This window comes from Pistacia vera, unplaced genomic scaffold (assembly GCF_008641045.1).
Source record: "Pistacia vera cultivar Batoury unplaced genomic scaffold, PisVer_v2 Contig78, whole genome shotgun sequence".
Classification (NCBI taxonomy): domain Eukaryota; kingdom Viridiplantae; phylum Streptophyta; class Magnoliopsida; order Sapindales; family Anacardiaceae; genus Pistacia; species Pistacia vera.
Genome location: NW_022196645.1, coordinates 2,650,097 through 2,666,450, shown reverse-complemented (window position 1 = coordinate 2,666,450; position 16,354 = coordinate 2,650,097). Strand labels below are relative to the sequence as shown.

Genomic DNA, 16,354 nt, shown 5'->3' with positions numbered 1-16,354 from the left:
GTTTGTTCATTTCTTTTTACTCTATAAGTGTCCATGAGTCGAGAAACTAGATCCATGCGAGGTAAGCAAACTCTAACTCCACCTGTAGGTGCCAATCCAAATGTTTCAACAGGATTGGATGTTGCCACAATGGGAGATATGATCCAGGCAATTATAAGGGAGGCCTTAGGTAATCAGAATACGATTGTACCACCTCCAAATCAGGGTGCAGGGCCTAGCTCCTCAACACCCACACCTTCTCAAGGATAACTGGAACCTATTTATTAGCTCCCAAGCAAGCACCAGCCACCTGAATTCAGTGGCACTACTGATCCATCAGCAGTTGAGAAATGAGTGAGAAATTTTGTTTTCTCCAAAATGCACAGTTTTATTTTAGGAAAGTTTTAGGTTTTGGGCGAACTATTTAAGGGAAACTTTGCCATTTTGAGAGGGGCTTGTCTGGGTTCATCTTGATTAATCTTTGTTTGAGAAGAGCTTTGATATATTGGAAAGGAAGGGAGAAGATTTTGGGATTTAATCTTGCGAATTCTTCAACCATACCCCTCCAAAAACTTGATGCGTTGTTACTACAACATGCAAATATAGCAAGTGCACTAGTCGCATAAAGTAATAAAGTGATGAGTGAGTATCGTTCCCACGAGGATTGGTTGCTAAACAATGAATTTCCTATTTGTTTTCAAGTTGGAGAAACTGAAAATTGTTTGGATTTATGGGAGAGATTAAACTTAACTGAAAGCAAAATTTATTAAATGTAAAAACAATTAAATTATGAAAGCAAGATTTAACACAAGAGTAATATCAATGTAAGCAAACGGTTAGGGTTTGACTTCATTCGGACTCTATGGATTAACTCTATGGATTATGCTACTTCTACACTCACATGCACGGATTGTAAATCAAATTCCCTAAGTTGTCACACATACCTTCTCAGGCTATGAATTCCTACTTTTCCCTATTAAACTTCCGCATCCAACAATTTGAAGATTAATAGTTCCAAATTCATTAAGCTTATGGAATCCTAGATTGATTTCATTGATTCTCAAACCTATCTCTAGCATTCAATACTACAATGGTGATTACCCAAGAAGCTTAACATGATTCATTTCTCAATCTCATCATGTTCAACAAATACAATCAATAAAAATCAAAATAACCACACAATCTATGCAATAGAATGCAAAAGCAACAATAATCAATTGATTAATCCATAGAAATCCGATTTACATTAAAACCCTAACAAAAAATGGATTAGTTCATAACTAAATTAACACAAATAGCTAGAAAGACAATAAACATAGCAGTCAACATATTGAGACAAAGAGAAGAGAACAGAGATCTCCCCTAGTTGAAGAATCTGCAAGTTTAAATCCCAAAATCTTCTCCCTTTCTTTCCAAAATATCAAAGCTATTCTCAAACAAAGATGAATCAAGATGAACCCAGACGAGCCCCTCTCAAAATGGCAAAGTTTCCCTTAAATAGTTCGCCCAAAAACCTAAAACTTTCCTAAAATAAAACTGTGCGTTCGCCGCGATGAAGAAACAGTTTCGCTGCAACGACGAGCTAATGTGAAATCTCGTGCCTAGCGAACCTTCCTGAAAAATTTTGAATTTACAGAATTGCCCTCCGCTTGCTTCCTTGCTTAAATCTTCGATCTTTGATGCTTTCCCATGGGAACAAGCTTCATAATGCTTCACTCCACTTTAGAACTTTCCTAAATTCTGAGATTCGCTTACTTCTGGGTCTAGAAACTTCAATTCGCTCATTATTTGCTACAAATGCACGTTTCGGCCTGAAACATAAAATATATAGAATTAAGTAGCAATTCAGGCATAAACAAACTAAGACGTATCTAAAATCTGGTCAAAAAGCCTAAATAAAATAGTATAATCCTTGGATTATCACTCCTCAATACCCACAACTTTTCAAGCATAACTGGAACCTATTTATCGGCTCCCAAGCAAGCACCAGCCACCTGAATTCAGGGACAGTACTGATCTATCAGCAGCTGAGAAATGGATTAAAGCAGTGGAGAGGGCAATGGCGTTGTTTATAATGACAAATTAGGAAAAGATTTGATATGCCACCTATTTGCTACAGGGTGATGCTAGAATTTGGTGGGAATTAATGGAACAGACTCACAATATTGCTACTCTTACTTGGGATGATTTTAAAATGTTGTTTGATGCAGAGTATATGACAGCATATATGTTGTTTGTTAAGACTCAAGAATTTATGAATCTACAACAAGGGAGTAAGATAGTTAAGGAGTATTATATTCTATTCAACTCATTAGCTCGATTTGCTCCTGTTATAGTTGGTACTCCTATGGCAAGAATGGAGAGATTTGTAAATGGGTTATACCTCGAGATAGCTCGAGATGTTATGGTGGGTGCTCAGCCTCCACAGACATATGGTGAAGCCTTGAATCGAGCATTGCGGGTAGAAGTGTATGTCAATAGAGTTGTTCAGCAGTCCAAACTAGTAGTTGTAGCAAATAATCCTCTTTTAGAGCCACAAAAAAGTAGTGATGAAACCCTTTCCCTTGCCAAAGACAGTAAAAACAAGAACTTTCAACCTCAAGTAAATAAGAAGAATTGGAAGGGTAAAAGGCAACATCAGAAGAAGAATAATCTCCCTTATTGTCAGAAATGTGGCAAGCAGCATAAAAGGGAATGTCTCATAGGAGAAAATGTGTGTTTCAAGTGCAAAAAAACAGACCATTTGGCAAGAGATTGTCGAAATCCTCGTCCCCTGGAAACTTAGAAAATTGGAGGAGCTAATGCCACAGTATTCACTATCTCCCAAAACCAGGCAGAAGCCAACCCATCAGCAGTCAATGGTTGGTTATATTTCCACTATGTCCCATTATATGCTTTAATTGACTCAGGAGCTACCCACTCCTTTATTTCCTATGGAGTTGTTGAAAAATTAGGATTAAAGCCTAATAAAGTGGAACCAGTCTTAAAGATAGAGTTGCCAGATGGGAAAAATGTAGTAACTAGTGAGGTTCTTTTTGAGGAAACAATAGTTATTGACGGACAAGAGTTAGAAGTTAACTTGATTATTTTTTATATGCCCAATTGTGATGTTATCCTAGGCATGGATTTCCTAGGTAGGTATGGAGCATAGATAAACTGTCGCAAGAAAAGGGTTAGATTTAATTTAGATAATGGGGATAAGTTTAATTTTAGAGAGGGTCGCGTACTTAGTGGTATGATAAGTGTCATCAAAGTGACGAAGATGTTGAGAAAAGGGTGTATAGGATATATAGCTCATGTAGTGAATAAGGCGAAGACTCCAAGCCCTAGTGTGTATGATGTGCCCGTAGTTCGGGAATTTACGGATGTATTTGCAAATGAATTACCAGGTGTCTAGAAAGGGAAGTAGAATGTTGTATAGAGTTGGATCCGAGTACCACACCAATTTCAAAAGCTCCGCATAGAATGGCTCTAGTAGAACTCTAAGAGTTAAAGAAACAACTTCAAGAGTTATTAGATAAAGGTTTTATCAGACCGAGTCATTCACCATGGGGTGCTCCAATTCTATTTGTCAAGAAGAAGGATGGATCCCTTCGGATGTGCATCGATTATCGAGAGTTGAATAAGGTGATAGTGAAGAATAAATATCCATTGCCTCGTATTGATGACTTATTTGATCTGCTAAGAGGTGCTTCAGTGTTCTCTAAAATTGATTTGAGGTCGAGCTACCATCAAATCAAAATTGCAAAGAATGACATTCAGAAAACTGCCTTCCGAACTAGGTTGGACACTATGAATTTGTTGTGATGCCTTTTGGCTTGACCAATGTGCCAGTAGTATTTATGGACTTGATGAATAGGGTTTTCCATGACTACCTAGATAAGTTTCTTGTGGTGTTTATAGATGATATCCTGGTCTACTATAAAACAAATGAAGAATATTTGAGGTTTGTATTGCAAAGATTAAGGGAGAAGCAATTGTATGCCAAGTTCTCCAAATGTGAGTTTTGGTTGGATCTGGTAATGTTTCTTGGTCATGTGGTTTCCAAGGAAGGCATATCAATGGATCCTAGTAAGGTAGATGCAGTACTTGAATGGAAAAGGCCAATAACAGTGAAGGAGGTGAGGAGTTTTTTAGGCTTGGCTGGGTATTATAGAAAATTTGTGCAAGGGTTTGCTAAAATTGCTCGTCCATTCACTGCACTTACCAAGAATGAGACTCCTTTTCAGTTGATAGATTTATGTGAACAGAGTTTTCAGGAGTTAAAGAGGAGATTGACCACAACTGCCATTTTAGCTTAGTCCGAGGAGGGTGTTGATTATGACATTTATACCAATGCTTCACACAGTGGTCTTGGGGCAGTATTGATGCAGAATGAGAAGGCAATAGCCTATGCCTTTAGACAGCTGAAAGATTATGAACTAAGGTACCCTACAATGATTTAGAATTGGTAGCAGTGGTGTTTGCCTTAAAAATCTGGCATCATTACCTATATGGTGTCAAGAGTAATATTTACACAAACCACTAGAGTTTAAAATATTTCTTCACTAAAAAAGAGTTGAATATAAGGTAGAGAAGATGGTTAGAGTTAGTCAAAGACTATGACTGTGAAATCAAGTACCATCCGGGGAAAGCTAATGTAGTAGCAGATGCCTTAAGCCGGAAAGTTCCTTTATTCCAGATCACAGTACAAAAAAAGTTGCAACAAGAAATTCTCAGGGCAAAAATTGAGGTTGTAATTGGAGGATGTGCTAGATTGGAAATCAAATCTGCTTTAATGGAGGGGATCAAAGAAAAACAAGTAATGGATGATTCTTGCAAGGAAATCTACATGCAAGTAAATGAGGGCAAAGAGACAAATTTTAGAGTAGTGAATGGTATCTTGGAATTTCAAGATAGGTTGTGTGTTCCTCAAGATGTAGAGTTGAAGAGTAAAATTCTTAGAGAAACACATGATACACTTTATATAGCCCATCTTGGGAGTGTAAAGATGTACCAAGATTTAAAGAAAAACTACTGGTGGTCAGGTATGAAGAAAGATATCAGTGATTATGTTGCTAAATGTTTAATTTGTCAGTAGGTTAAAGCTGAACACCAACGACCATTAGGATTACTACAGCGTTTTAGTATTCTCGAATGGAAATGGGAAGACATATCTATGGATTTTATTGTTGGCCTTCCAAGAGTACAGAAAGGGTATAATGCACTATGGGTGATTGTGGATAGACTTATAAGTCAGCGCACTTCATACCAGTGAAGGATACAACTACTTCAGATCAATTGGGTCAAATTTATGTAAAAGAAATTGTGAGGTTACATGGTGTGCCCAAGACAATAGTGTCAGATAGAGATTCAAGATTTGTTTCAGCCTTTTGGCATGGGTTACAAACGGCGCTGGGTACAAGACTAGCTTTTAGTACGACTTATCATCCCCAAATAGATGGCTAAATTGAGAGAACCAATCAGGTGATTGAAGATATGTTACGGGCTAATTGTATGGATCATAAAGTGAATTGGAGTGATATAATTTCATTAATGGAATTTGCCTATAATAATAGTTATCAGGCTACTATCCAGATGGCACCATATGAAGCTCTATTTGGGAGAAAGTGTAGATCACCTTTTTATTGGGATGAAGTAGGAGAGAAGGGGTCTTTGGTTCAAGCCTTAGGACTAGAGATGACTCAAAAGATGGTTGAAGATATTAGGTTAATTAGAGAGAGAATGAAACAAGCCCAGGATCACCAAAAGAGCTATGTAAACTTGAAGAGAAAAGAAGTGGAATTTCAAGTAGGGGACAATGCGTTTGTTAAGGTTGCCCCATACAAACATGTTATGAGATTTGGTAGAAAAGGAAAGCTTGCTCCATGATACATTGGTTCTTTTGAAGTATTAGAAATGATTGGAAAAGTAGCTTATAGACTTCCATTACCATCGAGCATGGAATAAGTGTATAATATTTTTCATGTGTCATTGTTACGCAAGTACATAAATGATCATTCTCATGTATTACGAGCTGAGGAAGTAAAACTGAAGGAGAATTTGATTTATGAGGAGCGTTCAGTCTAAATATTGGATAGAAAGATTAAAAAGCTCCAGAATAAAAGTATTCCACTCGTCAAAGTTCTTTGGAGAAATCACAAGGTTGAGGAAGCTACTTGGGAAGTAGAGCAAGACATGAAAGACCATTACCTAGAGTTATTTGCTTAATTTCGGGGACGAAATTCCTATAAGAAGGGAAGAAATGTAAACCCCACCAATATGTCCAAGGGTAAAATAGTATTTTCCTTTTTATGTGCTAAGTTAACTACTATGCACATGCCTTAGGGGTAAAGTGGTAAAAGAATGATGATATTTTGTTGGCTTGACAAGACAAAGATGATGAAGGATTAAGGAGTAATTAAAAGACAATTGTTAAGGGCAAAAAGGGAAATAATGTTATAAGTCATTAAATGAAAAAGACAAATGAGTAATTCTTTTGCAACAAAAAAAAAAAAAAAAACAAAATAATAATAATTTCCTGATTTTGGTTGATATGAGTCGGCCAACACATGTCTTCTACCACTTTCCTTTATCTTCTTCAAACTTTCTACAATATTCCATAATCTTCTTCAATACTTCTCCATAAATTCTATTTCCTCCATTAAAATGTCAAGTCTCTTAGTTGCAATCTCCCAAGTGTCTTATATTTCTTCCTTTATTAAGGATATTAGGAGGTAAAGTTCAACTCCTTATCTTATATAAATATTATGTATTTCAAGTTATTAAAGTTTTCTTATAATTTATGTTAGGATAAAGAGTCAATTGGAGATAAGGAGGAGGAAATTTGTAAAGGAGTGTGGTTTCTTCACACAAGGTAAGGGAAACCTCCCATTAATATGAAATAAGAATTAGGTTTCTAGGTTTAGTATTAGGGAACCTTAATTCTTGTCACACAATAGCAATTGAGCTTGGTTTGATGTTATAATTGATGGATTTATATGTGAATTGTAAAAAAAAAAAAAAAAAAAATTGAAGTTTGATGACAATCAATAGAATTAGTTGTGACATGAGTTTTTAACATATTACAAGGGAGGTTATTATTGATCGATTAACATTTTTCCAGAGGGGATAATGGTTAGGAAAGGTTAGGGAGTAAGTGGAGGTAAATAGGTATGGAAAAGCCTTAAAATAGGCATGTTACCATGGTTGCCCTATCAAATCCGTGACTTTTTGAGTGATTTTTGGGCCACTTACCTATTGAACTGGGTTGACAGCTAAGCATAAAGTTGTAGCCCTTTCTCTAATCTTTAAAACAAGTCCAAGATCATATCAATCCAATGTGTATAACTCGAGATATGTCTTCTTGAATCTGACCTGTGCAGAATGACTACCTCAAAAGTGTTTCTAATTTCTTAATTTATTTTTAGCCTAGTAATCTATGATTGATTGCAAGTGTGGAAATGGTGCTTAAAGGGTTTTGAAGCATGTTTGAATGAGTAATCTTTTGATTATTTAATGATTGTATGAACATATATATTTGATGTAATGAATGACCATGGAGGTTATGTGTAATATGTTATGTATTACCTAAGTATGAGCTTGTGTATGTATAAACAAGCCTAAGAATGATATGTTTCTAAGAATTTGTTATGCATCCACAAAGTGGTCATGATGAAATGATATGTTCATATATGGAAAGTGTATGTTTTTAAAGAATGAAGCATGTCAATCATATTAATGATGAAAAAGGAGGGGACTTGATCCCAAGTTTGAGCAAAATGTTTCCAAGGTACATAGATATGCATTTTGGTGAAGAAAATGATTAGTAAATTCTATGGAAGCTGTTGGCATGTTATGGGGAAACTGAGCTCACTCATGCACATGTCTAGACCAAAAGAAATGAATAGTCCATAGCGTGCATGACCATGGGGACAGTGTTATAAGTTAAGGTTAGCTCATTGGCCAAAGGTTCCGTAATCCATGCCTCAGTTTAGTCCGATTGGCAGACACTAAAAGAAAAATGTATTTATATATGCATGGCATTGATGTGCATTATTCATGAACATTAAAAAGAAAGCATTACATGAATTATATTATGCAATATGATATGAATTGAATATGCTATGTTATATTGCTTTTATGTTATTCATGTTTGGTTCATGTACAAGTAAATAAGAAGCTTTCTAAGTTTAAGAATATTACATAGGGTTAAATGATCAATACCCTTACTGTGTGATTAGCACTCATTTCCCTAGTTTCCATGTTTTGTAGGTAATGGTTAAAGCGGTAATGGCGAGCAGCAGTCAAGGGGGCTTGGGGACATGCATGTTAACTTTTGTTATAATTAAACTTATGATGTTATATAAATGAGGTTGCTTTTGAATTTAATGTATATAGTTTAATGTCTATAATCTAAGTTTTATGAAATAATAAATATGTTTTGCTTATAAATGATGGGAGATATTTTATATTTGCTTCCGCCATTAAACAATTGATGTTGTTGTTTTCTTTAAACCATATTTTCATATAGTACATGTTTGTAACCAGGATTTACTTTTTAAACTACACAACCTTCCAGGCATGAATTCTCTAACTTTCCATCCTAATGGAATACTTAGAGGGTACCCGACTGGAGGGGGTGTTACAGCACTCTTGGATGCAAGGATCCATATTGTCCTCTACTAGGTCGGGTTGTGGCTTAATTCTGCTGATCGCCATATCCTGCTCGAGGATGCTCAGTAGCCTTCCCTTTCCCTTGCACACAATCTGCACTGCTCTTATGTAGCAGTTGCGAGATTCGCATTTAGATCCTTTTACTTCCCCAATCCTCGTCGAGGTGAAGAACTCCATTTTCAGATGGTAGATGGAGGTGACCGCCTTGAAATTTCGTAGTAGAGGTCGTCCTAGAATGTCATTAAAGGCGGACGGACAGTTTACCACCAAAAATGCCCTCATTTTGGTCGTTTCGTTGGTTTCACCCAACGTGACCGGGAGTGAGATCGTTCTCCTAGGAATAAGATGATCCCTAGTAAAACCATAGAGAGGGATGGAGGCAGGCTTCAGGTCTACCTTGTCTAATTGCATTTTTTCAAAAACGCCTTGAAACCGGATATTTACAACGCTTCCATTGTCCACCAACATTCTATGGACTTCACATCGACCTATTTCAGACGCGATAACAAGTGCATCCTCATGGGGATAATGCAATCGCACCGTGTCTTTCTTGGAGAAGGTGATCTCTTCTTCCCTATGAGCCTTAGCGAGTCACGGTGCCGTGCTCATCACACTCACAGGGTCATGACGAGCTTCCTGAGCATACCTCTCCTGGGCACCTCGAGTTCCCCACGAGGTGTGGCCTTCCAAAGATGATCCCTACACAATAGAGACCTTTGTGACCACGACGCTTCTTCCCTTGTTCCTGTTAATCCTTTTCCCGAATGAGAGTCAGACCATCAACATAATCTTTGAAGTGTCCCTACTTGATGAGGTCTTCAATTGCTTGCTTGAGAGCCCAACACTTATCGGTGTGATGCCCATTATCCAGATGATAGCGACAGTACTTTTTGCTGTTCCTGGCTGAGAGGGGATTCTTCATGGGCTTTGGCTCTCCGAGCAGGCTAGCCTCCTCTGACTTATCAAGAATAGCCGACATTGAGGCATTCAAAGGAGTGTATTGACTTTTGTCGCGATTGCGACGAGGAACTGGGGCATACGATTTTTTGGGCTCAAATTGCTGCTTCTTTCCTTTTTGCTGATCGTCATTAGCCCATCTGCGATAAACCCTTCTATTAGTCTCCCCCCGGTCGGGAGCACTAGTCGAGGGACCGGGGTCGTGGTGATTAAGAGCGGCCACGAAATTTTCGATTTGGAGATATTTTTTAGTGAGGTTGTAGAAGCGAGTGAGGGAAACATTGTCCTTAGATTGCAGTTCCTTTCACATCTCAGTCTGTGGGCGAACCCCCCCGGTTAATGAGAGTCTGAATGGACTTTTTGGGAGTATGAGCCATTTTGTGGAGTTCCCTGTGGAATTTGTCTATGTAAGATTGGAGGGATTCATTCATTTCTCGTCGTATGTTGCTTAGATAGCTCAACGGCATTGAGAACTTCCTGTTTGCTTGGAAGTGTCTCAGGAATGATGAGCTCATTTGTTGCCACGAGCTGATTGATCTCGCGAGAAGCGATCTGAACTAATGCTTGGCATGGGCAGTTAGGGTTACTGCTAAGCAACGATATTTGGTTAAGTCGGAGACTTGGTGGAGTTCCATGAGGTCATTAAACTCGTAAAGGTGATCCTGCAGATCTGAATTCCTATTGAATGCCCGCATGTCGGGCATTCTGAATCTCGATGGGAGAGTGGCAACTAAAACTGCTAGAGAAAAGGGAGCCGCCTCTACGACCTTCCCACGCTAATTCTGCTGAGCCTTAAGCTGATCCAAAGCTCGCTGTAGTTCCTCAATTTGAGGTTGCGGAGTTGCCTAGGGATCACTTTCCACAACGTGGGTTTGACCCTCACCGTTGCGGTTGAGGAAAGACCGTAAATCGGGCTCTTCCTCAACTCGGCTAGAAGCTCTGGCAAACCTTGACACATGTTGGTTGGCGCCGTGTGAAGGCATTAAATGGCTCGGGGAGTTTTCCTGATCTTCATGGTAGTCAGAACTGACCCACGGGCGACGGGGTTTCCCTCATGATGACGGTCAAGGTCATCATTTCGGCGATATTGGGAATCTCCCTGCCTTGCACTTTTGTGGGAGTGCCCATGCGATGTGGCATGGGACGGCTCATGCTGCGATATTCACCTGTTGGACGATTCCTAGCCACTCGCAAGCCTAACATTCACCTGTTGCACTGACGTGAACAATACCTCTTTTGTCATTGCGTGACGTGGCAGTGTCTAGAGGACACAAAGCCTCCCTGAATTCTGATTGGCCCTTGCTAACGAGAGTCCACGTCAGCATTGACTTTCTAGGCATAACAAATTTAAATACACATTAAATCACCAAAATGTTTCATTGTTACTCTCTTTCTTTTGCTGTCTGCTAACATAATTACATTAAACAATAATGGATGGTTTAATGATGCATGATGAATCACAAGAATTAGTTCCTTTTAATAGTTTAATTCTTATTGAACTTACCAAATTACTAAAATATGACGGAGGTTCTAATAATGCATGATGATTAGTACTTGTTATAGCTGTATTAAACTAATCAATCATGCCATAACGAAATCTACTTATTGTGTCATTATTATGAAATGAATGTGTAAATTTGTCAAACAAATTTTGCCACAACGATTTCTAGCTGTTGCATAATGACTATGATAAGGTGGGCAATGCCTTTTTAGCGCTTGTAAAGCTGACATTTTTGGAGGCCCAGTTTTTTATGATCGGCTCACGATCCAATGTTATGTGTTAATTAAATTTCATTATTTTATTACAAATTTGTTGTTTAATACTCAGAAGCATTGTTCACCCAAACCATCGTTGGATGGTCTAGTGGTCAAAAGATTTTTAGGTGTATTATTCAAGAAATCTTGAGTTCGATTAACCTCAATCCCTAATAAGGGTGGCCATTAAAATTGTTACCCAACTAGTAGTTTAAGGTCTCTGAACATTAGTTGAGGTGTGTGTAAACTGGTCATAAACACCCTCGATCATTAAAAAAAAAAAAAAAACGCATTGTTCATGCAGATTCAATTGGGATTGGGTTATGTTTTTGTAATTATTTTTTTTTTAACTATAAAACACTTTTTTTTTTTTTTTATTGTTATTATTATACTTGCTCATATAGCTTATGGAGTTACTTTGTTTTTGTTATTGATACCTCAGAATTAATGTAATAACTTTCCAATATGAATATCAAATCATATCTTATGGAGAACCAACAATATTAGCATTTAACTACATTTTGGCTTCATATCTAATTTATCATTATTGAGAGAATGGGTTTTGCTTTGGAAAAGCTTGATTAAATTTATTGTCCATACAAAATTAATTTTAAAGTTTCTATGGGGTGTACTTAATTAAATTGTACTTAAAATTAAATTAATTACTTATGGACTTCTCTCTCTCTCTCTTTTCCTTTCTAAAGTTAAGAAAGAAATTACACTCCATTTCAGTTATAAATTCCATCTGTTACCTTGGTAAGTGTCTTGCAAATGTGAAACATACACTCCAAAGATTACCTAATTAAATTATTATTACTGAAAATAATTTGAATACTAACTACTTATAATTGGAAAATTAACTTTGGATGGAACAAACGTGCTGTATGATCTGTATGCATATCCTGTATACAAAACTATATATTAATTTATCATATGGTCTCTCTCTCTCTCTCTCTTTCCCTTAGATTTTACATAGAAAATCATGAAAAGAGAAATTAATGCACAAGCCGATCCACTTAGAAAATAAAGTCTTTGAAAAAGCTCAGTTATGAAATGAAGGTATCAATTAATTTAATAGTAAACTTATATTTGTGTTGCATGAAATGAATAAATTCCTTCCAAGAATATTTAAATTTGTAAGAAATGAATAGCTCGGAGATTTTAGTATGGAAATAAAATGAAAATATTTTGGAGCAAATAAGCAAAGACAATTTAGTAAATTGGCCACAATATAGATAACAACATTAACCAGATTTTTTTTTTTTTTTTTCTTTCTAGATATTGAGAGCAAATAAAAATGACATATTAATTATTAACTAACTTATGCCAAAGCATAATTTTATCTATATTACAGTTGTTCAATTAATTAATGTCATTGGAAATTAACAAGAAGCAATTATTCTTGCAAGGAAAATAATACAGCCACCGACGGTAGTGCACTGAATTTGTGCACCGAATGACGTGATAAAATCCTGACCGTTTATTAATTTTAATTTAATATTAATCAATGGTCAGGATTTTGCTACGTCATTTGGTGCACTACCATCGGTGGCTGTAGCATTACTCATTCTTGCAAGGACAGGGACCGACACTGCGGTTAAAGACAACATTTCAAAGACAAGGAGCCAACTAAGTCAGAGAGCAGAACGGAGAACTCACTGTGTTCCAAAGAGCAAGACTGCATTTTCCAGTTTGATGCGAATTTTGACACCAACACCTATAAATTTTGGTTTAATTATGTACTTTTGTATTTTTCTCAATGAATTTAAAGTTTTAATCACATTCACATCGCTTTAATCTTGCCATTGGCTATACGATTCCATGGTTTAAACTCAAATTTAGTAAAATTTTATAAATTTATTGAGCAGTGAAAATGTGTACAATTATTTCTGTATACAAGCCCCGATTCTATCCACAATTCTGGCACGCACTTAGCAGATTTAATTTCCTCTATTTCCCAGCTGTTGTAGTTGCTGCCTATGTTGTAAAAAGTGTTGCCATTATTGTTCCATACATTAGTCATAAATCTAATTGCATTATTTAAATCTAAGGGGGAACGACATTTTCCCACCCAAGGTTTGGCAAAAACAACACTTTCCCACCTGTTAAGTTTTAAAATGACGCTTTCCCACCCACCGTTATGTTCTGTTAAGAAAATTCGTTCTAAAGAAGGGCAGGATGGTCAATTTACACGAAGCCACATAAATCAAAATCTAAAAATTGAAATATGCATTTTCCTTTCTCTTTTTGTTTCCTCTCTTTCTTTTTTCTTTCTTATTTTTTTTCCTTTATCTTTTCTTCGCCATCATCTCTTCCTTCTACGCTAGAGGCTGCGACGCCACCAACTCAGCTTGCAACCAACCAAATCGCGGCCGAAGGCAGCATTACAGACACCCAGCTCGACCGTGACACTGACGTTGACACTGCAACCCCCTTTCTTTTCCCGCACGCACTTTTTCTTTTGGATCTTATGGTTTGTGGGTTTGTGATTTTGGGGTTTATTTTTTGTGGATTTTTAGTGGCTAGAGGATTTGAAGATTCTTTTCTTGAAACGGGTGTTTTGCGTTTGTTGGATGTTGAATTTTGTGTTGTGTGGGTTTGTGAACAGAGTTTGTATATGAATTTTAATTGTTAAATTTCAGTAGAGATCAAAAATCTTCAATGAGTTTGCTGGATGTTATGTTGTGTTGTTTGGGTTCCTGCAAAAAATCAGTATATGAATTTTAGTTGAATGATATTAGTAGAGATTGGGAATTTTAATGGGTTTGGTGGAGGAAGGAGAAGAAGAAGATCATGTGGGCAGAATACATTTGGTGAAGGAAGGAGAAGAAGATGATGATGAACAATAGGAATTTAAGGTTGGAGAATGAAAGAGAGAAGTTAGAGAAGCCATGTGGGTTTTGGGCAGCGGGTACTATGGTCTATGCGAATACTAGAAAAATAAAATTTTGATTCTGCAAAATATTGTTGTTCTAGATGATACAAAGTGAAGAAAAAACAAAAGAGACTTGTTGGAATTAGGTGTGAAAGTCGAGCTGAGCCGCTCGTGAGTGGCTCGAGCTCAGCTAAGTTGTAACTCGAATTCGGCTCGCACATAGACGAGTCGATCACAAGTCGAGGCGGCTTGACTATAGTGTCGAGCCAAGTTCGATCAATTGCTACTTGGCTCATTAAGCTGCGAGCTGGTTTATTTACAATTTTTAAATGTATAGGGGTCATATAAAATTATGTTATGTTTTAGTTTTAAAAAGTTGCAAATCCACCCCCATATCAAATAAACTAAAATCAAAATCAACACACACTCACCCATAAATCTCTAATTCCTAAATCAAACTACAAACCCTAACCCAATAGATCTCTCCCCGATTACCTTTATTCATCAGAGAATCACCGTTTTTCGATCGCCGTTTTCCCTCTCAGTCGACACGTTTGGCTTTTGCTTCTTCTCCTCACTCTCGTCTCACTATCTCTGTCACTTTCAGACATTCAGCTTCAGCGTCTCAAATATCAAGTAAGCTTTACTTAATAGCCTCTCAAACTCACTCTCACTCTCACTCTCACTCTCACTCTCACTCTCACTCTCACTCTCAATCTCAACCTCTTAGTGTCAGGGGGTGTTTGTCTAACCTTATAAGCTGGTCAAACTTACTTATAAGCTTTAAAATTAAGCTGACCTGTTTGTTTATAATTTTTTTGAGCTTATAAGTTGAGCTTATAAGCTAAAAAAAATAAGTTGGGGGGAGGTACTTTTTTTTTTTTTGGCTTATAAGCACTTTGCTTATAAGCTAGTTTGACCAAGTATATTACCACATTATCTTTGTTTAATTTTAAAATTCCATAGTATGCCATTGTTTAATGTAGTACCTTTTTTAGTAATTTTATAATAAAATGTACTTATAAGCCACATTTTACCAAACACGTCAATTACTTATCAGTCACTTATAAGTACTTTAACCAAACACGTAATTGCTTAAAATTTCAAATGCTTATAAGTTAATTTTAGCTTATAAGCAATGGTTGCTTATAAGCTAATTTTCATAAGCTTAGACAAACGCCCCCTCAGTCTCGGCCTCTCAATGTGACTTTCATAAGTGTGGTAGTTCATAGGAGAAGTAGGAGATTGATTCAGTTAAGTGGTTCTAGGGTAGAGGAGCTAGGTAGCTTGGTTCAGGCAAAGTCAATCAATTAAGAAATAAAAAGCAAAGTACATGCAGAGAAAAGCTAAGGAAAGAGAAAGAAAGAAAGAGAGATGGTGTGGTGGTGGTGGTGCAGAGACATTAATAGTGTGGATAAGGTTCCTGCAGGGAGAGAGACATGTCTTTTTTCACTCTTCTCTAGTCTTGAAATGAGTTCCCACTTCCCATAGAAACAAGTTTTTTTTTTTTTTCTTTCTTCTTTATATATGTATATATATTATTTTCTTTCTTGCTTTCTAGATATTTATTTAATCCTTAGCTTTTCCCTGCATGACTCATTTATTTACTGAACCGCAAACTCAGAGTACACGTTTGCTGTAATAACTTACAAGATGAACATTTTGCTACCATATTCCAAGCTTCCAACAACTCATTAGTTAGAATTTTGTTTGCCAATATATGGTGTTATGCCTTTTGTACATGAATGTATGGGATGTTTTATGTAACACCTTATTTTTTTAGTATTGTTCTTCTTGAACCTTGATATTATATTTATGATATCATCATATCAGTGTACCTAAACTTATTATGTCATGCTTTGCAATGTAAATATGTAATTATCTCTCAATTTCATGTAATTGGTGGTAATTGTCATTTTTTGTCAAATTCGAGCTAATACTCGATTTTGCATCCAACTGGCTCAAATTCGAGCTAACTCGAGCTCAAGGTCAAATTCGAGCTTCCAACAGTATCACGAGATCGAGTTTGAGTTCGATTCAGGTTTGTCAAGCTTGATGAGGCTCGAGCTCGAACTTGAGCTCGTTGCTACAGTAACCAAGCTCGGCTCGAATAGCCCACAACTCGGCTCGGCT

General features: G+C 36.9%; 1 protein-coding gene across 1 annotated transcript; it reads left to right on the top strand.

Moving 5' to 3' along the window:
* Positions 1 to 2,125: 2,125 nt before the first annotated feature.
* On the top strand, positions 2,126 to 4,280 carry LOC116116661. Its single transcript, XM_031402713.1, has 3 exons — positions 2,126 to 2,603; positions 2,889 to 3,113; positions 3,883 to 4,280. The coding sequence occupies exons 1-3, from the start codon at positions 2,126 to 2,128 to the stop codon at positions 4,278 to 4,280; spliced, it is 1,101 nt and encodes a 366-aa protein (XP_031258573.1).
* The last annotated feature ends 12,074 nt before the right edge of the window (positions 4,281 to 16,354 follow it).